Raw genomic sequence first — 27,162 nt, forward strand, 5'->3', positions numbered from 1 at the left:
TGTACCTTTTAAGATGCTTCATATATGCATACAATACACTTTGAACAAGCTGGGAATATGGCCTAGTGGCAAGAGAGCTTGCCTCGTATACATGAAGCCTTGATTCCTCAGCAGATATATAGAAAATGGCCAGAAGTGGCACTGTGGCTCAAGTGGCAGAGTGCTAACCTTGAGCAAAAGAGAAGCCAGGGACAGTGCTCAGGCCCTGAGTCCAAGGCCCAGAACTGGCCAAAAAAAAAAAAAACCAAAAAAAAAACAAAACTGACAATACATTTTGAACATAGCATGTTTTTCTTCAGTTTTTTCAGTACTAAATTTTAAATTCAGGGCCTTGTTCTTTCTAGACAAGAACTCTACTGATTGAACCAAGTCTTCCATCTATTTTCCTGCTTCCTACACACTGTTTTACACTTGACACAAATGTAAAGATAATTATTATAAGGTCACTGAAATCACTACTCCCATTTAATTTTTCAAACATTCACAACTGTGCATCTAACACACAATTTCCCTTTCTTTCTACCTTGTCATGTATCACATGAGAACCATCATCATTCATCCCTCTGCTGAACTCTTTCCCCAGAGAAAACCCCTTTGCCCAGCAGTTTTTAAGGTAATATATTAGGGCCTAGATGCATGCACAGTCTGTACATAAATCGGTGAATAGTTATGTGTGATTATATACGCAATATGAGTTTGTGCATGATATAAACATACATTATGCATGGTTCTTCATAAAACTGGGCTCAGTATAAAAGTATATTGAGCAGGTATGGTGGCTCATGCCTGTAACCCTAGCTACTCAGGAGGATGAGATCAGAGGGTCATGGTTCCAAGTCAACCCACATAGGCAAGTTCACTTAACTCATCTCCAATTAATCTTGAACAATAATGCTCAGGAACAGTGCCCAGACCCTCCATTAATTCCTAGGATCTGCCCTCATCAGCACTAAAAAAGTATTTTGTACAACATGCTATTTTCCTGTTGAAAAGTATGCCAGCAAACCCTCAAGATATGGAAAAATGGAATGTGGTTGCTTTACATTTGAATTAACTGATACATAAAAATATAAAAATTATATTTATGGAGCACCATGTTATTATTTTTCGTGGAATTGGAGTTTGAACTCAGGTTCCCATACTTGCTAGGCATATTTTCTTCGCCAGTGTTCTACCACTTTAAACATGCCTGTAGCCTGGCTTTTCCTAGTAATTTTGGAGATGAAGTGTCATGTAGTTTTCTTCTGGGGCTGGCTTCAAACTATAATCTTCCAGATTTCTCAGCCTTGTGAGTAGTTAATGATACAGGCAAGAGCCACTGGCAACAAGCTCCATGGTAGGTTGTAATAATTGTATATACCATATGGGATTTAATCAAGTAACTAAATACATGTCTTGGAATATACAGTATGTCGTATCTCATTTATTTACTATAAAACACTTCAAAAACCCTTGTTTGTATCATGACATGAAGAGGAGAGTGGGAATACTCACCGGGAATGAGGTAAATAATCCACAAAAGAGCCATCACAATCTATTAGTATTGAGTTAGGGTCCTGTGGTTTGGAGTTCAGAGCTTTGTGAATTGCAAACTGTCTTCTATCTACTCTTGGTCCCCTTTGAAGTACCTCAAATGTCTTATAATGTTGCTTCCTCTGTGTTCTGTTTCATATTGGACTATGGGGAAGAGATAAATTGGTTAATTCTCCCCCCGCCCCCCGACACACACACACGTGAATCCTGTAGTCCGGCAATCTCTGATTATTTTCCCCTTGCTGGCATGCTCTTCTGTGTCTTTTGGGAGACATTTCATTCTATGGAAGAGCCTGGGGGTGACAAGTGCCACAGAAAGATGTGGGAGGTTCCTGTGATTAGATCATCTTTCTTGTTCTGAGTGAAGAAAGTCTAAATGAGGTTAACGGTTTAGGAAGAGATCATCCAATGTACAAAAAGAAAGAATGCGAAGGATCTATGTGTTAGCTTGGTCAACTTGGAAGAAATGCGCAGACAAACTTAAGCCCCTCTACTCTGGTCAAACAGTGACAATGTGTCATGAACAAGGAAAGTTCATGGGCACTGAGAGCGCTGTTCCTCATCATGAGTACAAATATACCAGCCTCAAAGGAGGCATTTTATAAGTTCCAACTGAACCCCACCCCAAAGTTACCTTGAGATACAGAAACAAAATTTTGTTACCTGATGGGAAAGGCATGAAGTAATCACTTTATAAAAAAACAAATTAGCACTTTTATCAAGAAAGTGGCCAGGATCAAAGATCTCTGGGTTGGGGAATTCCTTATGGTCATGCAACACAGATGTCAGTGATGTCAGTATGGTTGTGCCCTGGGAATAATACACACAGAGAAGGGTGTGTGTGTGTGTGTGTGTGTGTGTGTGTGTGTGTGTGTGTGTATGTATATGTACATACATGTATTATATATAATATAATGTTATATATTATATAATTATATGATTATTATACATATGATAATATATATATATAGTGGACCACACCTGTAATCCTAGCTACTCCGGAAGCTGAGATCTGAGGATAGTAGTTCAAAGCCAGCCTGGGCAGGAAAGTCCCTGAGACTTATCTCCAGTTAACCACCAGAAAACCAGAAGTGGCCCTGTGAAGCAAAGTTGTGGAGTGCCACCCTTGAGTAAATGAGCTCAGGGACAGTGCACAACTGTCAAGTTCATGACCCAAAACAAAAATAAAATAAAACAATAAAGCTGGGCGCTGGTTGCTCACACCTGTAATCCTAGCTACTGAGGAAGCTGAGATCTGAGGATTGCGGTTCAAATCCAGCCAGAGCAAGAAAGTCCATGAGACTCTTATTTCCAATCAACCACCAGAAAACTGGAAGTGGCACTGTGACTCAAGTAGTAGAGGGTTAGCCTTGAACTGAAGAGCTTAGGGACAGTGCCCAAGCCAAAATTTCAAGCCCCATGACCAAAAAAACAAATTAACAAAAAACAAAACTCAAAAAATAAATAAAATAAAGTAATAACAGCAGGAAAAATCAGTATGTAGACAAAGTCTATGAATATATTTGTAAGCCACTGTGTTGAAAACAAACTATTACTTGGAAAATAAACTAAAGCATAGGTAAATTGGAAACATGAATTATTCATGAATTTAAGAAATCAAAGTAACATTTTTATCCTATATATGTAATTTTCCTATAGGTATATTAAACATGCCAGCAGAACATTTTGGAAAGTTGATAAACATAAACTTGTACAATGTTTGGAAATACAAAAACTAAGCATAGCCAAAACGAAACCCACAAACAAAACTAAGGAGCAGAACAAATTTGGAAATTTCACAGTGCTGGATACCAGGGCTATCATTGCATGGATATATAACCCCACACTTCCCCATATCACAAACTCTCCTGGGCAGCTAACTGTGAGACTTTTGCAGCTCTCTCATGCATTGTGGAGGAGCAGATTCCCACAGTGAACTCAGGAACTCAGGCTGCCTGTGGAGGCTCAGCATAGAAGAAACAAGCCTACCTTGGGAATGAGGTAACGGCTGAACTTAATGTCCTGGGTTACTGCATGGGGCAGGTTCATGGGTAAGAGATCAATGTATCTCTGGATCTCATGAATCACAGCATCTGTGTAGGGTATTTGGCTCCTGTCCTGCATGCAGGGGCTTCGGTGCCTGCCAATCACATGGTCAATCTCTTCCTTCACTTGCTGGTTGAGACATAAATAAGAAATGGTGGAAGAGAAGGAAAGTAGCACATTGGTCAGAGAAATTCAGTGCTACATATAGCTTGGTAATGTATCTCAATGAGATTTGAGGTAAATATATATATATATGTACATATATATTCCATATTCCATGGGGCATATTATATATATGTACATATATGTACATATATACATATATACATGTACATATATGTACATATATATATATAATATGCCCCATGGAATACTTATACTTTAATATATGCATACATCATTTGCCTACTAAGTAGTCTAATAATGCATTTTAATAGCCATAGAGGTTAACTTCTTTTTACAAAAAAATGCACAAAAACTATTAATGTACCTGTAATATACTTTATATATTGAAATAAAATACCTTTATTTAAGGCCTTAAAAGTATATTATCACAACTACTTCATACTTATTCTATGTTATCATAAAATATTATAAAATAAGGGGAATAAAATTGAAACAATGAAATTATATTTTTGAGAACACTATTTTCTTCATTTATATCTCCTAATTTCAAAAATCTCCACAAGTATGAGTGTTAATTCATGGGCTAGACAGTAGCATAAATGTCCCTAAGAATGAAATTAGTATGTCTTTTAAGTCAAAGCAGGAAATGACAAAGGCATAGTAATAAAAGCAGCTTAGTATTGGCAAAAGTATAGGCCTGAGGACCAATGGAATAGAATTGAAGATCCAGAAATGGACCCATAGACCTATGGCCACCAAATCTTTGATAAGGTAGTAAAAATGATCAGATAGAAAAAGACAGCATCTCTAATAATTTTTTCTGGTAGAATTAACTATAAGTGCAGAAAACCCAAGTAGATCCTTATATGTCACCCTGCACCAGAATCAATTCCACATGGATCAAAGATTCCAATGTAAGACCAGATACCCTGAAATATTACAGGAAGGGATAGAGGAACACTAGGGCTCCTTGGCACAGGTTGAAACTTTTTTAATAAAGACCCAGAAATACAACAAATCAAAGAAAGTTTGGATAAATGTGATTACATTAAACTGCAGAACTTCCTCATGGCAAAGAACATTGCTAGCAAGATAAATAGAAAGCCCACAGACTGAGAGAAGATCTTCACAAGCTATACAACAGACAAGGGCCTCATATCTAAAATAAACTTAGAACTCAAAAAATTAAATCCCCAAAAACAAATCCTGAAAGAAACAGCCACCCCACTAGTAAGTGGTCTAAAGACTTAAAAAGATACTTCTCTGAAGAGTAAATAAGAATGCCCTCCAGACAAATGAAGAAATGTTCAACATCTCTAGCCACAAACGAAATGCAAATCAAAAGTACATTGAGATTTCACCTCACCCCAGTTAGAATGGCCATTATCAATAAAACTAACAATAACAGATGCTGGAGGGGATGTGGCCAAAAGCAAATGCTAGTACACTGTTGATGGGAATGTATACTTCTTCAACCATTCTGCAAAACAGTGTGGAGGTTCCTCAAAAAGACTAAACCTAGAGCTTCCTTCTCAGCTCTCAAGTGCCAACGAGATGACTAGGAGCAGAAATCCAAGTCCTGCTGACCACAGAGGAACACAGATCACAGAGGGTCCAAAACACCAAGGGAAAGCGCATGAGTAGCCCCACAAAAGACATTCATGCCCCTTCCCACCGAACAGTGCTCTCCCCCTCCCTGCAACCTGAACAGAATGCCATCTTTGATACTGGCATAGACCCTGACAGAACAGCTAGCAGATAACTGGAGCAGGAGAAGCAGGGACTGCACTGCCATTATTCAACAAGGCAAAGGAATCTGACCAGTGAGAGCTCTACTCAGGGGAGGGACAACTCCCTCCTCTTATGGAGGGACAATTTGCTTTACCTGTTGAACTCAAGGAGAGGCAGTTGCCTCCTTCCAGTAACTAGAACATTTTATCATTCACAGTCAAACTGGCAGTTTAGCTGGCTACAGGAATTAAAAAGCCAAAAGTCTGTAAAACTCTCACTGGAAAACCTTAAAACCATAAAAACTGGACAGGCTGTACAAGCTGAGAGTAACGCCAGATTGGGCCAAAAGAGTATCAGGAGTTAGTTGGCTCTGAGAAAAGCCACTGATCCGGGACAGGCTACAACCCCAGCCACACTCAAGTCAGCTCAGAGCAACAACAGGCTACAGAAACCAGCCACCTCCCTATGGCATTATACACAAAGCAGATTGCTCTGCCACTAAATTAATCTGGGAGTAGGGACACAAAGACAGTAAGTCTGTAAGACAGAACTTTATCCTGCCTGCTCAAACAAGCTGATTTGAGGAACCAAGTAAGCCACAAGGAAAACTGACCACCACAAGGAAACCATAGGTACCATCAGGAGACTGGATAGCAGACATAGGAGAGACATAAGACCCCTGCCCAAATAAATAAATGTTTTAAATTTGTTTTATTATTTTTATTTTGTTCTTTCTGTTTGTTTTCTCTAAGGTCCCAGAATCAGCTTGTACACCCTGTGTCTCCAACTGTTTACAAAAACATGTGAAGTTTCTACTTCCTCAATGCTGGGTTGTTTTCCAGGTCCTGCCCCAGTTGCAACAGTCTCATTTTACTCCTTGGAATGTGGCTTCCCCCAACCCAATTCCTGTAGCTCATGTAACACCTTCTTAACACTTTCTTGAAACTGATTCTCCCTCACAATTCCCACAGTCCATGTTATGTGACCCATGTGACTGCCCCCTAAAATTTTAAGTTCTGTCCACACTTGTCCAGGGCTTCTGCCTCCATTCCTGCTTGGAGCAGCCTCACAGGTCTGTCTCCCCAGGATAGCTTTGAGCCCATATTGGTTTCTTGCCTCTTTTCTTACATCCTGGTGCCAAAACCCCAGAGGAGTGGTATGGTTTGGACAACCCTTCCCCATACAGGTGATTGGCCCTGGCCCTCCTCCCAAACCTCCTTGGAGCAAGTGACCTTTACTCTTTTTTGACTGCTATTTCACACTTCTGCATCCCTCAAGATTGGATCTGCAAGGGTGAGCATTGACCTTCTGTCTCTACCAGCCTCCCTGCCTAGTTTTGTTTGATGCTTGAAAAAACAGGCAACTGGCCAGGGAATGCTCCCATTGACTTATTTCATGGGGTGATGACCCCTTGAGACATAGTCATATTCTACTAGGAATTCTTTTGTGTCCCAGGGATGCCCAGAGCAACAAAAAATTCCTCAACCAGGATCTCAATCTGTGTGAGGCTAACTCAGTGGGCATAAGCCAGCCTCCAGCCATCTCCTCTGGAAAGATAACTTGATTTGTCTTATAAATGTAGTAGGAGCACTTCAAGCTCGCTCTCTCTCTCTCTCTTTCTCTCTCTCTCTGTCTTTCTCTCTCTCACTCATATAAGAGAAGCACTGCCTCCTTCCCTTAAAAAATCTGGTTTGGGTATCTCCCTCAACTCTCTTTACTGGCCCTGGACATTAATATCCGGGAAAAGACAAAGGTCACATGGTGGATTTTCACATGACCTTGCATTCTTCCACCAAGCTCACTCCTTCACTCATCTAGCAAGTATTCAAAGGTCAATGTGCTTGCTAATGTGTCTCTACCAAAATTGTTTCAAAGGCTTTTGGTTTTTTTTCTGGTTAATCTATGTTAGCTCAAGTGTGGAGATTCTATTAAGTTTTGTTTATTGCTGGCAAAAGTTTGTGACTTGAGTTTTGTTTTCTAGCATTGACCATATGGCTCTATAATGCAAAGGGAAAACATGTATTTTGCCATTGGGATTCCAGAAAACTTATGGTCAACTTTCATTTTTAAAACCTAATTTAATCACTTGAGTCAAGAAGACTGATGAAAATTCTAAATTCCCAGCTAATTTACAAGTGGGTAATTATGACTTTGTAAATATTGTTGCATACCAGATACCCAGGTGGGCCTCGAACCCACAAAATTCATCACCAGCACTCAGTCGATCAGGCTAGAAGTCTTTATTTAGCTCTGCACAGTGTCTGCTTGCCACCACTGGGATGGTGACAAAACAGCACAGGGGCCAAATGGGGCTGGGCTTTTTAAAGGCAAGTATCACATGTACCCCTCACAGGTGATGGGGTAAGAATCACATGTACCACATGCAGGTGGTCATGGGGTAAGAATCACATTTATTGCACACAGGAGGTCTGGCAGGTTAGGCAAAGCAATTACTGAAGCAGAATTACTGTTAGTGATTACAAACCCCAGCAATCAAAGCAAAACAATTCCTGTAAACTCCAGTAAACAAGGCAATCAAAGCAATACATCCTGGTTCTAGGTGTGACTGGTCTTAGCCTTAAGCTTTCTCTTCCTAGAACTTCCCCTAAACTGAGTGGTGTTCCTCATTCCTTTCATTTGCCTAGGTCAAGCTGCTTTTGGATCCTGTTATTCAGCTTGTTTGCCTTTCCCCAGGCCCACTACCTTGTCTAAGCCTGCTGTTTCTAGGGACTCAAAAAGGGGGCTCCCCTACACCTTTCACTTGGTTTCCACAAACTCTCCAAGAGTTTCAAATGACAAAGTTTTAAAGTCACAATTCAGAAAATTTACAGGATATCTATGGAAACCAAGTGAAAAGTGTAGGGGAACCCCTTTTTTTAGTCCCTAGAAACAGCAGGCTTAGATAAGGTAGTGGGCCTGGGGAAGGGCAAACTTAAACTGAGTAACAGGAGCCAAAAGCAGTTTGACCTAGAGCTGCCTATCCTTGGCAAAAGAAAGGAATGAGGAAGATCACTCAGTTTACATGTTTTAGTTTAGGGGAAGTTCCAGAAAGAGAAAGATTTAAGGTTAATTAAGAAGTTAAAATAGGTAAATGATAGTCACACCCAGAACCAAGAATTGAACAGAGATTTTTGCTAGCCTAAAGGACTTACTGCTTTGATTGCTTCGTTTACCAGAGCTTAAGGAATTAAAATTGCTGTTTGTAATCACTAACCGCCAATTCTGCTTCTGTATGTCTGCCTGCTTGCTTTGCCTAACTTACCTCACCACCTGCCTGTGTGATTTTCGCCTTTAAAAACTCAGCCCTACTGAGGCCCAGGGCTGTTCTTCACCATCCCAATGGTGGCAAACAGACACTGTGCACAGTGAAATAAAGAGTCCTAGCCCAAATGACTGAGCACTGGTGACTTTATTGTGGGTTGGAGTCCCACTGGGGTGGCCAGTATATCAGATTGTGGGTTCGAGTCCCACCTGGGTGGCAGGATACTACAAGTTCTCAATAATAAGAGTTTTCCAACTGCTTAGTAGACTTATTGGTTTTATTTTTATATGTAACAACACATAAAATACCTACTATTGTTATACAGGAATTCGATTGGAATATACAGAGAAGCCACATTTTGAGAGGTTGAGTCAGAAGTCTTCATCAGAAAGCCAGTAACTGCAGGTAGACTCATGTCCCAAAGACTTGTAGCATCAAATGCAGTTAATGCTATTAGGAAACTGAACCATGAGGGTAGTAAAGAAAGAGCGGAAAAACAATGTCAACAAATGAGATCCGCTCGAATGGAGAGTTGGAGAGAGAAGCCATGGTAACTTGGGAGAGTCAGGATACACAAGACATGGCACAATGGCAGCAGTGGTGGGGGCACTTAACTAGAGTAATGGTTAGGGGCAGGGTCACAGGAAAGTTCAAAGAGTCTCCTGAGTTCCTGGTACAGGTCTAGCAGTCCCATCTGCTTGTAAGAATTCAGGCACATTGATCATTTAGGAGCAGGTCTGGGAAAATGAATTTTACCTCTAAGAGTTTTTGGAAAGTCCCCATCACCCATCAAGATACCATGATAACACCAGTTACACCCAATATCCATACTTCAATATAGCACGAAGAAATCACTGTCTGGAAGTGCGTAGGACACTTTATCACAGAAATTGGGTTTTAATCAGTTGCAAGGGCCGTGGAAAGAAAGGACAAAACTTGTGTTGCTGGCAGGGAGCAACAAACATTTAAGCTTAAGGAAATGAATCTGCAGCCAAGAAGCCAGAGGCTGCAAGAGTCCTTGTGTGGATGGCTGCCCTAGGAGAAGGAGGCTTGGAAACATCCTCAAGCTACACAGCAGAGGAGCCTAAGCAGAGACTGTGAATCCCACCACAGGAAATGCTGCAGCACAGAGAGTCTGGGGTGGTTACGATGGAGGAAGAACACAAGTAGAAATGAGACCCTCAGGACAGGACATTGTTGAGATTTGGGCCATGTATCTGTACAGAGCATATATTTAGCCACACATTTTCTAACATTTCCAGTAAGGAAAGTTTGAATAAGTTCATAATATCATTTTAATTTCCGGTTTTAATTTTTAAGCTATTATTTAGTAACTTTTTCTTTCCTCTTCTGTTTTCACCATTCAACTAATTTCCTATTTCATTCTGAGGACTTTCATGGAACATTCCTTCATAGGAGCTGTGTTTTCATTTTACAAAATGGACCACAAGGCCAATTTTATAAGGAATCACGTTAAATTTATTCTAAATGTGCAAATGGTACATATTATACACATCTGTGTAATAAGGACATATGTAGTGACATATAAGTGCAACCAAACCCTAATTATTACCATGAATGGTAACACAAAGTAGCTTCCTCTAGGAAATGAACTAGGAAAGACTAACTGCCAGAATAATGTCTCATTTCATGTACCTCAACACAGAAGAGGAAATGATTAGTAGAATTTGAGATGCATTAGATTTTCATTGCAGTATACTTGAGATGGAATGTGGATAATAACATCAAGGTCATTACATTTCTCTCATATCTGTATTGTTTGAAACACAACTTTCTTGATGTGGGTGGGCAGCACATGCCTATAATCCCAGTAAATCAATAGGTGGAGAAGTTTTGGAATTTGAGGTCACCCCAGGAAATAGGTTAGTGAGACACCATCTCATCACATCAGCTGGGTGTGGTGGCATGAACCCATAATCCCAGTTTCCTGGGAGGTATAGACGGCAGGACTGTAGTCCAACACTGGCTCCAGGCAAAAACTTTGAGACATATGGCAAGAATAACCTTGAGCACAAACAGGTGGCAGCACGGCCCGAGTGGATGAGCACCTGCCCAGTATGCACAAGAACACGCGTTCAAACCATACCACAGAAAGCATAGAGAAACAAGACAAAACCACAGAGGGAGAAAAGAAAGAAAGAAGGACAGCTGAAAAATAGAAAAGCTAGGTGAGGGTTGCAGGAGACCTTGTGTTTGGAGAGAAAACAAGTCACACAGAGAATATACAAATAAAAATATGGAAGCATTTGTTTATGCTTGGTTCAAAGGTGAGAACATGTAGTAAAAAGCATATCTCAGGCCATTATTTTATGTGCACAGAAACACCAAAGCAAGGATACGTGTTCTAACAATGCTAATTTCTCCTAATGGCTGCTACTTGGAATATTTCAATCCAGATTGGATCTGTTGCTCCATGTAATTTCTGTCTTCCCAGTCCATTATATATGACACTCTGTCAAACACATTCTTTGTCTTTTCCTTTACCATCTCTGTGTTTACTATTATAATTACAAAAAAATATTTTCTTTGATTCCTTACTCACATCAAGCTTAAAGGTAAGAAGGATTGACAACTGATTGAAATGAATAATGCTTTTTATTCAGGACATGCAAGACAGAGGTGGCTGTGTATTATCACATTCTGATCTTTTTGCTCATTTAAAGTGCTAATGTGGTAATAATTGACCATCCAGTAAAGATTAAGGCATGATGTTTTCAATACTTTACATGTAGTGTAGAACCTAAGGAATAGCAGATACACTTATGCAGTGACATAAGAACCTCTCCATAATGGAGGTTGCGGCTTCCATGGATCTTGCAGAAATCAGGAGGTATAAAGGTAGGACAGAGAAGGCATCCTGGGTGGGGATGTGGCAGAGGGGAGGAGGTGAATGATTCCCAGAAAGGTAGGATGCAGGTGATAGCACAGCAATGGCTAGAGAGTCTGCTCTCCTTCAGACAGGAATGAAACAAAGCTGGTACTTGGGGGGCATAGAAACCACTCTTTTGACAACTGGAGTGGTATCAAGATCCTTTGGGTCAACTAGAGATTTCAGGTTGAAGTTCTGTAAAATGGTGGTAAAGAATAAAAACAGCTCCATGCGGGCCAGGCCCTCACCCATACACATCCGTTTGCCTGAATATGAAACACAAAGAAAATAGTTAATCTTCAGGTATAACTGTGACCACATTCCCTTTGTAACTGACATGAGAAGACCACACAACAGTGATGATAATGTACTGGGTAGATGGATGAGTGGACGGATGAATGGATGATTAGAGAGACAAAAGGGAAAGAACTGACAGACTTGGTCTGCACATCTGATCTCAACAAATGGTTTGTTTAAGATCTTGGTTGAATATCAAATTCATGTAAATGTTTTTCATCTAATACTCTCATATTTTAATTGTTCTCTTGAAACTTCAAATTTTCACCTTTAAAAAAAACAAATTACCACATTACTTGGGGTTCCTATTTCTGATGCTTTATACTGATTCTTGACCTCTTCTATCTCAGGTCTAGTTGTGAACTCATTTGGTCGTTCTCCCAGGCACCATGAGCATTTACGTTTGATACCATGAGACTCTCTGTAGCTAAGAATCACTCTTATTATACTATACCTAAAATACAGGTGACTTTTAATTTCCTCCTTACACACTTAGTGATTCCCATAGAAATAAAATCTTGCCTTCTATTATTTTCCTCAGCTTTATAGCTGGATTCTTATATACACATAGCTATTCTATCAGCACCAAAGCTGTTATCATGAAAGTTCCACTGGATCTTTAAATATCTGAAATACCCACAAATGACCTCCTATTACCTGATGAGAAAGGCATAAAGTAGTCACTCCTCTTAAAGTTCCCACTTTTATCTAGAAAGTGGCCAGGGTCAAACACCTCTGGGTTAGGGAATTCCTTGCTGTCATACAGCACAGATGTCAGAGATGGCAATATGGTCATGCCCTGGAAAAAAAGACAGGGAAAAAGTGGTAACGAACTCATAGTGCTGAAAGCTAATATAGAAATCCCATAGTTTAATATTCTCTATATCAAAGAAGACAAATAAAAAGGCAGTGTCATTTTTTATTAAGACAGATCATGAAATGACTTAGATTTGTGGCCACATCTTGTTCAAGTGACTTCCACAAGCATTTGAAGTAATGAGCACTTAGGTTTTGGTGTCAAGGCTTCTGAATTTGTTCTTGTCCTCAAAGTTGGACACCGGTGCCTGTCCTCCCTCCTGGAGTTTTCATACAATTTATAGGGATATTAGAGATTCAAATGGAAATGTTTAATTGCATGGGGAATGTCTAAATTATTTCTTCCTAGAACTTCTGAACATAGACATTTGAAGTAGCTAACACTGTTCTCTGTGGACTGATAGCAAATCTAAAAGCACAATGTTGTTGAGTGTTTATCACTACCACACATTTTTGACCAATTTTAAATCTCAGAGAAGTTTATTATAGATAAAGCCAATGTAAACATAATCTGCGATGAAATTCAAAATCTTTTGTAATATTGTGAATAACTACCACCATTTCAGCCCCAAATCATCAATTAAAACTAAAATAGAGTTGAGTGAAGTGATTTAGGAAGCAGGATTTATACATGGGCTTAAAATAGTATGTTATAGGGGTTTTTTTTAATTTGTTATATATAAAAGAAGGGCCTTTGAAATGGAGATATCTGGCATAGACCACATTATAGCTAAGGAAGTTAGTGTAACCAATGATGACAGAGGTGACATTTTTCTACATCTCAATAATATGTTTTAGTGGCTTGTCATTTGAATGTAATGTCTAGGACACAGTAACACAAACTTGGCCTAAGGAATATTTTATATTACTGCTGGTGTAAAGTCTTCAGGAAGCTCTATATACTGATGGACAAAACAATCACATAAAAGCCAGAACTGTTCCTGCTAAGAACACATTAAAAGGACAAAATAGCAATACTATATATCTGTTCCTTAATTGGGTAATGAACTGCAAAGCAGAAAAAAGGCTGTAAAATAATTTAGAAAAGAAACAAGTTTGAAAGATAGAACATTTTGGAGGCATGTAGCAACTTGACCACTTATCAAATAGGTAGAATAAAACCAGCTGAAAGGTAGCAGCATTGAAGGTGGGGTTACTGTGGGGAAATGGTAAGTTGAAGAGAGACTGGAGGAAACCCAAAGATTTTGGGTAGTGTCTCACAGAGTAAAACAATACATCCAGGAGAGATCACATGACAACGTGGCAGACGGGACATAGATGTGAAAAGGGGAGAGTACCTATGGATATTGGTAATACAGAATTGACATCCTGAAAAAAATACAACCTAAATAGACTGTATAAACCTACACAGAAATTTTGAAAAAGAACCACAAAAATCTTGAACAGCGAATCGCAGTAAGTCAAGTAACAAAAACTCAAATGAAAGGCCTTATGGAAACTGTATCAGTTGTAAGATCAGGGCTCAGAGATAAATTGATGAATGATGACACTTAGATGGAAAAAAGTATGAGAACAAAAGGAATCAATAGTGGATTCCAGTCCCTAGAAGGGATACCATTAAAATATCCACGTATACATAAGGGCTCTTATCTAACCAGGATGCTGATAATTGAGTGGATTTATCGAAGATGGTGGAAAGTTGGAGGTAGATTCTGGGTAGAAGGACATAAGATGAGCTAGATTTTTGTGTGTGCTCTAGTTCTAATGCTTGAACTGGGGCCTCACACTCCCATTTAGCTTTATGCTCAAGGATGACGCTCTACCACTTGAGCTACAGCTCCACTTTCCAGGAGATAATATCTTCAGCAGGCCTCTCATCTGCTTTACTCAGCTTCCTGTTCACCATAATGTGAGCCACTTTGCTCAACCACACTCTCCTTGCCAAGATATTCTAACTCAGTATGCATGGGTCCAGAAATGACAAAGTCAATTGACCATTGACTGAAACTGAGTTAAAAGAAATCTTTTCTATTTTTTTTTTTTTTTTGGCCAGTCCTGGGGCTTGGACTCAGGGCCTGAGCACTGTCCCTGGCTTCTTTTTGCTCAAGGCTAGCACTCTGCCACTTGAGCCACAGCGCCACTTCTGGCCATTTTCTGTATATGTGGTGCTGGGGAATCGAACCCAGGGCCTCATGTATATGAGGCAGGCACTCTTGCCACTAGGCCATATCCCCAGCCCAAATCTTTTCTATTTTAAGTTGAGTATTTCAGGGATGTTTTTAGAGTGATGATAGTGACTACCACAAGAATCCCCTCCTCCAATTAAAAAAAAATCTCAAGAAAAAATAAAGCCACTGGACTGAAAACAAAACATGACTGAGAAAATAAAGAAGTGTCCAATAAATGTGAAAAAAAGTGACTCATGAATCAGAAGTATCAATGGGTCAAATATTTAATACTTTTTATATGCCTCTAGAGACATATTGTTACTATGAGAAAAGTCACAGAAGCACGTTTTGGAAAACAAATAAGATAAATGTTTAATGTTTATCTGAAAATGTAAACATGTAAGAGTAGCCAAAATAATATTGAGAAGGCAAAACAAATTTCAAAGAGTTATAATGCCAGATACAAAACTGAAAACTACACAAAACCCTAAGTGCTGTACAGAAGCAAGTTAATTACCTTGGGAATTAAGTAATTTCTGAATTTAATATCACAGGTCACCACGTGGGGCACATTGCTAGGGATGAGATCAACATATCTCTGGATCTCATGGATCACAGCATCTGTGTAGGGCATTTGGCTCCTGTCTTGCATGCAGGGACTCCGGTGCCTGCCAATCACATGGTTGATCTCTTTCTGGACTTTAGCTGGTAATATACAATAAAGAAATGATGGACTGGGAGAACAGTGTCCTCTCAGAATTTCAACACTACATGGAAATGAGGAAAGCACATCAACAATATTACACATCAGTAATTTATATGATTAGAAGTATATTTAGACACACAATATGATACGATAAAAACTGCAAGATAAAATTGGACTAAAATACAAATTGTCTATCAAAATGATGCATGAGATTTAACACTAAATATTAATGTATTTGTGTATGTGTGTGTGTTATGTGAGGGAGTACTTAGAAATATTTTTGTTTGACTCAATGATATTCCTCTGAATTTTTTCAGAATTCTCATTCAATCTTGGTGACCTGTGCATTTGTGTTTTGGGCAGATGTTTATAATACACTTACATTGCAGAACACTTGGAGAGAATCTTCTACTAAAATGGAAAAATATGAAGGTCTGAACTCCACAGTGCTTCACTAGATCTGGCTCCTGAATTTCAGGAGGCAAGATGGAGAATTCAAGGATTGGACCATTGCCAGACATGCCGGTTCAGCCCTATGCTCCACTTTTCTTTCCTGTCACTGCCCAAGCTCCCTGTGAACAGCACTTTCAAATTCAATTCCTGCAAAGAACAAGTTTCTCTTTGCTGTGTGGTACAAAATCAGTCACTATGAACAGAGATGTAAGGAGAATCCATCAAACTCATTTGATGATGTTTTGGACAAGTGTTGTTTCCAAACTAGTAAAGAGACAGCTTCCTGTTCTTTCCTAAAGTTCTTTCCTTTGACATTTGTTAAAGTATCATGACCTCAATGCTTAGTTAATTTTAATCTTTTAATCTACTTTCTATCTTTCAATAATACGCTGTACACTTGATGTGTTTCCATTTCTCCTGTCTTCCTACTCTAAAGGACAGAATGCATTTGTAATTAAGTGATCCTCATTTCTATGAAATACTGACAGAAAAGAAGATTTCACTGCTGATGCACAAGGTATGTGAAAAACATAAAAATACTAACCCTCTCCCTGACATTTTTCTTATATTTTGAGCAGAAGCTTTGATGATACAGACTTCAGAAAAAATAAATGAAATTATTTTAGAAAGATATGTTCTTTAGAGTGGTTTGAACTTATACATTGATAAGGAGAGGTTCGTTTTCCCTAATGCAAGTTTAGAATGATCAGGATAAAGAAAAAAAATCTGAAAAAATTTAAATGCTATGTAAGCTGGGTTTTTCTACAATAAAATCATTTAAAATCCCAGGCCAATTTATTTTTGTAATGACAGTCAAAAAAATCACTCTCTTCTGGGTGCTGGTGGCTCATGTCTATAATCCTAGGGTACTCAAGAAGATGCAATCTTATGACTACAGTTTGAAGCAGGCCCAGCAGAGAAGTCCATGAGACTTTTAAATATAATAACCTATTCAGAAAAAGTGAGAAGTTGAGCTGTGACACAAGTGGTACAGCACTACTGTTGATCACAAAGAGGCCCAGAGACAGCTCCCAGACCCTGAGTTCAAGGCCCAGGAACAGCAAAAGAAAACACACACACACACTCACACACACGCATATAAACATGCACACACACACACACACACACACACACACACACACACACACACACACCCCACAGCTAAGAGTATTTAGGCCATGAATTCAAGCCCCCATACCAACAAAGACCTGCATGCACACACACGAAAACACACATATACACACATACATACACTCACAAATACAATTTCCCATGAAACCCAGACACGACACCAGAGTTATATTGTGTTTCTGAATGTCATGCTGCCTTCTGTTCAAAATCATCCTCTCAATTTCAGTGGGTGGTACAGGGTGAAATAGTGACATTCCTCTAAGACAAACACGATGAAGGACAGTAGCAGCAGCTTCCCAACATCCTTCCTTAGCTGTGTTCATACCTGTGATGTGGGGGTGCTTCATCAGGAGCAGCAGACCGTACCTCAGTGTTATGCTTGTTGTCTCTGTCCCAGCCACTAACAAATCAGACACAGTGATTACCAAGTTGTCAAGTGTGAACAAGTCTTGATTATTCTTGTCCTACGGAATAATTTGGTTCTATTATCTGTCAAATCATTTGCCAATATTTTGAATCCTAGTGAATCCCAAATAACCCACACTGTTATGGTTAGCCAACACAACCTAAATTAAACGGCAGACTGTAGATCAATGGACCATCATGTTATGACCTACACTCTTATTTTTGCCTGCCTGAAATTTCCATTCATGGAACTCTTTGCAACTGTGTAAACCATGCAACAAATCCATTCCCTCCAAAAGGTACCAGCCAAAGGCTCTGTCTGCCTGATATTCTATGTCCTCCCTCTTATTCAAGACACAGTTATAAAGAAGGATTGAGCCCTTCTTAAAGTTCTTCTCCTCCCCATGACAGCAGATACTTCCAGGTGTATTACATCACACACGTAGTAATTCCCCTCAGAAGAGGTACTCTTCTCTTTTGTCCCTTTTACTATAGGTGCTGATAAGTCTGCATAGATAAGGCATTTTGTATATTGCTTTCAATTTTATTTGCTGTTACCTTCTGAGTTTACTGTTTCTCTCTTCAGCTAGATTATCACTACTATTCCACCTCTCACCTCTCACTTAACATTTTTATAAGTCCCTACTGTGTAGCCCAGATTTCCCTCAAACTAGCAAGCAGCTCCTGACTGAGCCCCCATCAATTGAGATGAACGTATATATCACCACCACATTTGGCTACATTTTCTCTAGAGGAAAAAGGGTCAATCTATTCTGGGTCAATCTATTCTAATGATTTGTTAGTTTAACTTAATTCTTCCACAATACTTAATGGAGATTCTTACACAAAGGAGGTACAGTGGGCTTTTCAAGCAATACTGACTACATCACTTAAACAATCCTAGTATATAAAGCACTACAAAATAAACCACATGTTGCCCAAGTAATCAACTAACTGAGCTGATGTTCATACTTTACCTGCTCCCTTTGTATCAGGAAAAAGTCAATAAAGTCTCGAGGATTGTTCATGTCCAGTGATTCTTGGTGTTCTTTTGCTTCCTTTAAAATATAGCTATTCACTTGAGAAAAATTTTTAAGTACTCTGTTGTGAATTCCTGGAAAGTAATCAATGAGAGCTGGGAACACATCTAAGATCTACAAAAAGAGAGAAAAACATCCTAAAAAGCTGAAGATGAGCCAGCCACTAGCAATTCATGCCTGCAATCCTAGCTTTTTAGGAGGCTGAGACTTGAGGATCATGGCAAAAATCCAGCCTGGGCAGCAAAGTCTGAGGCTCCTATTGCTACTAAATCACCAAAAAGCCAGCTGAGGCTCAAGTGGTAGAACCACTAGAGCAAAAATAAAAATCAAGGACAGTGCCACAGTCCTCAGTTCAAGCCCTAGGATTGGCACATCAAAACAAAAAGATGAGGATGATAGCTTATAAAAAATCCTTGTTAGAATTTACAGCTGTATATATGGGAAAATGGTGGGATCTATCTTGAGGTAAAATATTTCTTAGAACCAGCTAGTTATTCTCTATGCCTGTAGAAAAGAGTTGTAGAAGGGAGTTCTGACAACAGCCTCAAAGATGAAAACCATTTCCTAACACAATAAATCATCGTTACTCCTCCTGAAACCTTTTTATCAATTGACTCAATTCTTCTCTGCAATGTCATAATGCAAGATGGTACAGTTAATATGAATCACATTAGGAAGATAACAAGGCAGATTAATCTGGGCTAGATCAATTTAGAATACAAATCTAGGAATCCCTGCTATTTGTTTGCTGGGTTATTTGTGACAAGAATTTTGTTTATATGTCTCACACCAACACAAACCTTGTGGTCCATCTGTCTCTACATACTGAAGGCTGGGGTGACAGTTGTAGGACACCACCACCAGCTATAGTACCTGCTGTTTCAAACATAACCCAGAATGAATGTTTTGGAGAGTCAATGATGCCTTGGAACCTTTTGTATCCCAGAACAATTAAACAGGTTTTCAAGATCACACAAGAATTACTTAGAAATGGTAGAGTACATACCACTTCATCATAGAGACATATTGATATTTTATGGTTTATACTCCAGAAATCCAATCTTTTTGCCATCCCTAATCCACTGACCTTTGTAGCTCGAATGCCAACTGCAGATTGATCACCCTATCCTACATCACAATTCCTGGTGGCTTTTGTCATCTCAAACATTCTCCCATCCTGTAAGAAGATACCATCTTCCTGAATTCATATGAGTAATGAAGAAGAGTCTAAGTGTGAATTGGAAGAAAGTTTCAAAACCTTGAGCTTTAAAGCCTTAAAAGGAATCTGAATAACCACAGAATGTCAGGATAACCTTTGGGCAGGGACACAAGCACGTGGGACTTCAGGATCAAAACCATGAACAAGTAGCCTACAGGTTTATAAGCCAGCCCAGTATCTGTGCCTCACTTTCTCTTGGTCTAAAATATGAAACTACGAAGTCTTTCCAAGGGGCTCACTTGATGCTGCCTCGGGCAGGCCTGTGATGGCTACACATTCTTTTCACCACTCCATACATACAGACACTTGGAAGCATCACCTAAACTCATCATGGTTTGGGATCAGGAATAAAAGAATTTGGCCCCACCTGTATCTGTCGGGAGCTCTGAATCTTAACGTTTTCACTGAATTTTTCTATCAAGGTAAGAAAATCTTGATCTTTATAATCAAAATGTTTCTGGAAAATAATGGAGCAGATCACATTGCAGGGAGCACAGTTCAGGATGAAAGTGGGGTCGCAGGGTGAGCCTGAAGAATAAAAAAACAAACATTTAAAATGTGATTAACACAGACAGAAAGCACACTTCCTTATTAATAGGTAAGGTATTTGGGTAATTTTAAATACTGTCTTATCCATAAATTCTCCTTTAAGAGCCAATTATAAGGCATTTATTCAATCAATCTTTCACTTTTACTTTCAACCTAAGTGTGGCCATTATAAGCTTTCTGATTAAATCATGGAGTTTAACACATTCACTGTCTACTCACTGGATTTACTCTCTTAATAGATGCTGCCTGGTATTATGAAAAAAAGAAAAAGAGTTTCTAAAACAATAGGTGAAATACTCAGACCAGAATCACACCTGTGAGTGAAGTTATGGGACAATATATGTGAATAGTAAAGGAGAACGAGACAGGTTTTGTGCCCGAGGTCAGACGTTTGAAAGAAAAATTGCAGGATGCATTCATGACATGTTGGTAGTGAAACTTCTTTACCAAGGATGGTAAGTAGAAGATGGATTTATTACTCTAAAATAAACTAAGAAATTTTGCTTTAAAAATCCCATATAAGGCTAATATATATATATATGATACAAATTTAGTCTTATTACTTTTCCTTTGAATGCATAAAAGAGAGAAAAACAATTATAATAATGAATTCCTTCATTTTGAAGTAAATGTCCATATCCCTAATTAAACTTCAAATTTAATATACACCACAAAGTTGATGTAAAAATACTGTGATGTTATTCAATCTATCCAAGAAGTGAGCAGTGTGTCCCAGTAATTTAAAATTTTTGTTTATCTCTTAAGAAAAATCTATTCTTTTACAGGTAAGAAAATTAAAGTATAAAACATCATTTTATAGGTTTTTTACACTATAAAAATGTGAAAATTTAACTGATAATTGTAAGTAAAACTCTCCCCAATTCACTTCTATCAACACTAAGGAGAAGTGGTTTAAGTTAAGTATTCTGAATAATGAATGAATGTCATCCAGAAAATAAATGTTCATTAAAAATATAAAATCTGTTGAAAACGCTGCTCATGTACTAGGTTCTTAGAAAAAAGGTCATGGATTTAATTTTTTTAAAGAACCTTTATTTCAGGCACATAGGTAGAGGGTAATTTTTAAGCCTTGCTGGTTGTGGGTGTGTGTTTGTAAATGAAGTAAGCATGTGATTGCCAGGAAATAATTATTTTTATATTTTCTTTTGAATTCATCTGAAATCGGACCACCAAATACATTCTGAAAAATATTACGTAGGTAATTGGAGTTGTCAGTGAATGGTGGTTTTGTTATAAATTTCTAAAAAGTCCAAAAAACATAGTGAAGTAAGATGCACAACTCTGAAACCATAGTCAGAATATACTTTAAAAAGACAAAGAGTTATTTAGCTGAAGCATAGTTGAATGAATGGTTTTAGAAAATGTCGTTTTTCTGTTTCCTCATTTGCTGTAGTATACATTCACTCAAAGCAAATTAATCAAGCTAAGAGAGACTAAGTAATAACAAATAAATGCTAAAATTTGATTGTGCTGAACTACAGATATAATTAAGCAGAACTGAATAAAGATATAGCCAAGCACCGAAACCAGAACACTGTATCATTCCTATCATCTGGTAGAACTGGGAGATGTATTTGTAAAGCAGTTAACAACATGGTGGATCTAATCAAGTGCAGGAATCACCTGGTTTCCTCCTCTCTAAGCCATCTCCACCTTAATAACTTGCCAAGTAAGCATTAGCAAAATGATCTGGAATGGCTTACCTACATTTATACTAAAGGAAAGGCATAACTCATTAATCTTCAGAAAATAAACTCATAATCTGTTTCATAATGTGTATTTGAAGAAAGAGAAACAATTCTAGGAACAACATGAGATGAAAAGAATTTCATAACCACATTGGACACATAGTCATGGCTGTACACATAGCACAGAGACACAAAAACTCCCTTTTTTTTCATCTTTACAATAACAATTTTTTTATTTACCTCCTCTCTCATTCCCCCTTCCGCTTCCCCCTTTCCCTCTCCCCCCCATGAGTTGTTCAGTTGGTTTACACCAAACCAAACACTCCCTTTAATCACTGCTTCACACCATCCATCCTCCACATGAGCTCACAGCCAGGGCCCAGAATGGAAGCTTCCATCACCTCTGAAATGAACCCAAGGACCACATCAGAGAAGACTATTTACGGCACAGGACAAATTAAAATTTAAAATTAGCAGGATAAATGGTCACTCACCTTTAGTTTTCTTCAGCTCTTCCACAAGGCTTTGAGATTCCTCTTGAACACACCCTTCAATGCTCCTCTTGCCCACCCCTAAATTTCTCAGAGTCATGAGGGAGAAGCGTCTCATCACTTTCCATACTTTTCCATTGCTGAAGGTGATTCCTGAAAGAAGGAGATCTGAAGGTAAGAGGACACTCTCAGGGAAAGCAGAGGCAGCAGGGGGGCTACTGCTCTGCCTGGTCAACTTGTCAAATACTTGTGGTCCACCCTCTTCCATCTCAGTGACACACACACCTACACACACATGGAAACACACACTTACCAAGGTTTTTATGAATTTTTTCAGTCATTGGGGAAACATCCCTCCCAGAGAACTCTTCCCCACAATCAATCAGGGCTTCCTTCACTGCTTCATATCCATACAGCACCACAGTGGGCTTCATGCCAAAATACAGAGTGAACACAGGGCCATATACTTTGGAGAACTGGAAATAGAAAGGAATTGCAAGCATTACTGAAGGAATTTGTATTTGACACATATACTGTGCCTGATTCAAGTTCCTGTTTCAAATTGATATCATCGTTGATGTGGGGTTTTTGGCTGTGTGTGTGTGTGTGTGTGTGTGTGTGTGTGTGTGTGTGTGTGTGATTCCTGGAGCTTGAATTCATGGCTTTGTGCTCTCAATTGGTTTTTTCACTCAAGGCCTATGCTCTATATTTGAGTCACAGCTCCACTTCAGCTTTCTTGCTGGAGATAAGATTCTCATGTATTTTACTACCCAACCTGGCTTTGAACAATGATCTTCAGATCTTAGCCTCCTAGTAGCTAGGATTACTGGTATGAGCCACCAATGTTCAGTTATCATTGCACTTTAATTCTGTACCAAACACAGCTTCAGATGTTTATACCTTTTAAAAATTGAATTGTTGCTCATGGGTGGCCTATATTATGCCACAAAATGGCCTGTGTGTTTAGAACACAGAACAGATCACAACTAATCCTTACAATGATGCATTCAGCAGGACTAGTAAAATCTTTTTCAAAGAAAACAAATGAAGGTCAAAGAATTCTAAATCCATTTTAGTACACCAAAATTAATTAGTTAAACACTCTTTATTAAATATAAAATGTTGGTTCAATGAATCATCCTCCACCTTACCTACATTAATACCAGGTGGCTGCTTCAGAAAAACTTATAAATAGATCCTGACTCAGTAACACAGAGGTGAACATTAGAAATCTGTAATTTTAGGTTGTTTTTCTTTGTAGTTGGTGCACAGGTTTTGAATACAGAGCTTCCAATTTGTTAGTCTGGTACTTGACTACTTGAGCCATATGTGCAATGTGATTTTTTGCTGGTTATTTTGGAGATGCAACCTCCAGCTACAATCCTCTGGATTTTAGTCTCTCAATGAGCTGAAAGAAAACTGTCTTTTTACATAACTGTCTTTCTACGTATCATGAGTGATTTATTTCCCTAGTCCAGTTTGGGTCTACTGGTATAAAAGACTTAGAGAACAGCACTAAAGAAGCAGTACTGTGGCATGTGGTATCCCTTGCAAGAGCAATTTTTTCTTCCCTGCAGCATTCATGGGCCCACATAAGTGATAGGGGACCATCCAAACAGATGCCCAGACCACCAATTGGATGATAACTTATTGCTTCCTTCTTTTATTTCTTATGTTGTTTCAGGCTCTAACTTTTTTTTCATTAACATCAAGCATACTTTGATCCTCACAGCAGTTCAACTTTCTGAACAAATGTGCATGGCTAATACATGACTTACCATTAACTTTCATCAGAAATCCATAGTAAATGTTTGTAAGACACAGAAGAAGAGAATCACTCACAATGCCAGACTTGTGATTTTTATTTTTCTCCACCAGGATCTAAGTATTTCTCTCATCAGAAAAATATGTTACTTTATCCCTTTACTTTCTGATCAAAACGAATGGAAACGGTAACAGGTGCATCAAAGTTTCACAGGGGCATTTGTTTCACAAATGTCTAATAATAGTTTGCCTGCAGTCATACATTTTTATTTTAAAATCAATTTGCTTCTTTTTGTAAGCCTATAGAGGATAAGACGTACTTACATGAGTGAAGGATTTGTTGATGTCTTTTGTGTTTATCTGTAGGATATTCCCAATAATTGGGAGAGGAGTTGGGCCAGGAGGGAGCTTCTGTCTTTCAGAGCTCTGTCGCCAGAGTGAAAGGAGAAGCAGACAGAAGACACTGAGCACTAAGATCACCACCAGATCCATGTTAGCCTTCCCTTGTGGCAAGGACAAGTGCAAACTCAAACCCACCATTTGTCAATTTATATATGTCTTTGAAACTCATTAACCAGTCAGCTACATGTGCAGGTCTCTTTGGAGTGATCTTTGTCCCAGTCTTAAGGAGTAAAGGTTAAAACGTGAAGTTCTTTGAATTTTTTTTTCCAGGGAAATTCTCTTTGGAGATCCTGGCTTGCTTTTACTGAACAGGTGACATGGTGTTAGTTAATGTTAGGGGGGAAAATGTCACAGAGACTTTTCAAATGGGTAGGCAAGATAAAGGAACTCCAAGATGTTACACAAAACATATTCTCAGTGCTAGAGATCATGTCCAGGACCTAGCACATGCAGATGAACATTTTACCAGTAAGGAATCCCAGGCTAATGAAAATGATCTGATATAGAAAAATAATCAAAATTCTGAATTTTCAACATAATGGGCAGTTTACAATTTATAATTTTACTGACTTTTGTATATTCTATGAGTGTTTCATTTCAAAATTATATTTTTACTTTTCAAAACCAAGATATTTTGTTTTCAGTAATAGAAGCTTTCCAGTTACTTATTATCCTCTTTAAATATCACATCAATCGAAACATAAAAATACAATATTTTTCTCAGCACTTTAATAATCTTTAAAAGGGTCCTCATGAAATAAAAGTCCATGGCTCTTACCATTATGCAGTACACATCAAGAAGACAGATTTTTCTTTATAATTTTCCAATGAGAATTGGAGAGTCAGTTAGAACAAGAAAATTCTTGATGTCACAAGCTCATCAGTGGGAGAACTAGGATTTTTCTGATGGCCACAATGGTGCACTATGGCTTCACTACAGGTTACTGAAAAGCAATTTTAGTATTCCTCTCTTCTCATCACTGCAGAGGTGAAATATCTCAGTACATACGGGAGACTAGTCAAGCTCTGCTAATCCAGTAGAGGGTCCTTGAGCCAATAAGGTTTCACTATGCAGTCACCTTTGGAAGACAATTTCTATTGTTATGGTCCAGCACTAGTAGAATAAATAATGATAAATAGTGCACAGAAAGAAATTACAGACCGATGAAAAAATTCTGCTTTCATAATCTTTATAACTTGAGTCATCACTTCTATTATTCTCCCCCATCCTGTCTGTACCCTCTGCCAGACTGATTTCATAATTCCCACTGCCTTTCTCACACATGTACATTGAGAATTCCTGCTGTATTTTCTCTTTTTTATTTAGCCACCTTCCTTCCACTATCCACTTCCCTCACAGCTTCTTTTTAATGTCCTGATAATCATTTTGTTAAACTGTTAATTCTTCGAAAGGTTTACTTCATGGATTTTCATTCCTGTATATGCTATACTATAGGCAAATACATAAGCATATACTAACACACACAAACTAATTAGTTTACTTTACTTTAATTAATTTAGTTTAATTTACTTTAGTTAACTAAAGTAAAACCACCTTAATTTTGATGATACAATTGCAGTAGTGTTCTCTACTGAGTTGACTACTTTTCATTCTGAAGAGATAGGTGTCCCTGTTCTGTGCTTTTTTTTTTTTCTTCTGAGGTAAGACTCCTCCTTGGACCTAAGTTTATTATATAATAAAGAAAAAAAGTAGTTTAAAGACCATAGCCATCACTAAGAGCAAGCAGTCTAGTCTTTGGGGTTATTGTTAGAGACTTAGAGTGCAGTGAATTGTCATCAGTGTTTCAGTACAGAACATAGTCTTAGAACAATGATTGGAACTTTCAGTTTGTTCACTTCTCCCTTAACATTGCCAAAGATTCTCATCTCCATTCAAACACTTGGCAAGATTTCAGCATTGAGCTCTTTAGAGCCATAGCATAATGCAGTGTCACCACCTTGAGCACAGTTGGGGACTTGAATTGTTTTCTTAAATTTAGTAGAATTTTATCTTAGGGGAGTTTTTTGTTTAGAGCCAAACTGAATTTGACCAATATGGACCATCTCCACATCCACAGCACCTCCCCTGCAATCAACAGCCCACCAGTGTGGTTCACAGGATACAAATGATATACCAGCACAAAGATCAAATTACATGAGGTTTAGTTAACAAGCACACAAGAAAGCAAATACCAGTGTCCTTGATATGCATGGATGGTAAAAATCCCCATAAAATATTTTGAAAGATTTCAACCACACATTAAAGAGATCATTCTCATTCCCTGACTTATGTAACAGTACTCCTCTATAGATCACTTTTACAATAAAACAAAACACAAAACAGATCATACACCACAATCAAGCTGCTTTCATCTCAGATATCTAAATTTTTACTTAACACAAAATTAAGGTTACATACTCTGCCTCATATAAGTGACATCTTTTTTGTTTCCTTCTGTCTTG

General features: G+C 38.4%; 1 protein-coding gene across 6 annotated transcripts in view; it reads right to left on the reverse strand.

Annotated features, from left to right (window-relative positions):
- The window catches only part of LOC125346230 (cytochrome P450 2C18-like), a 262,366-nt gene that overhangs the window by 108,008 nt on the left and 127,196 nt on the right, over window positions 1-27,162 (reverse strand). For 3 of the 6 annotated variants that reach the window (XM_048338622.1, XM_048338620.1, XM_048338614.1), the window contains 3 exons: window positions 15,348-15,535; window positions 12,543-12,684; window positions 11,296-11,854 (listed from right to left, as the gene is read on the reverse strand). The exons of 1 other annotated variant lie outside the window; for it this stretch is intronic. In XM_048338622.1, the coding sequence (XP_048194579.1) occupies window positions 11,673-11,854; window positions 12,543-12,684; window positions 15,348-15,535 (512 nt within the window). In that variant the 3' untranslated portion in view covers window positions 11,296-11,672. Of the gene's footprint in view, window positions 1-11,295; window positions 11,855-12,542; window positions 12,685-15,347; window positions 15,536-17,445; window positions 17,585-18,502; window positions 18,680-20,151; window positions 20,313-22,536; window positions 22,687-22,846; window positions 23,010-24,621; window positions 24,827-27,162 lie in introns of those variants that run through there. 2 more of the 6 variants (XM_048338613.1, XM_048338623.1) reach the window with 2 other exon arrangements.

Source organism: Perognathus longimembris, chromosome 2, assembly GCF_023159225.1.
Source record: "Perognathus longimembris pacificus isolate PPM17 chromosome 2, ASM2315922v1, whole genome shotgun sequence".
Lineage (NCBI taxonomy): Eukaryota > Metazoa > Chordata > Mammalia > Rodentia > Heteromyidae > Perognathus > Perognathus longimembris.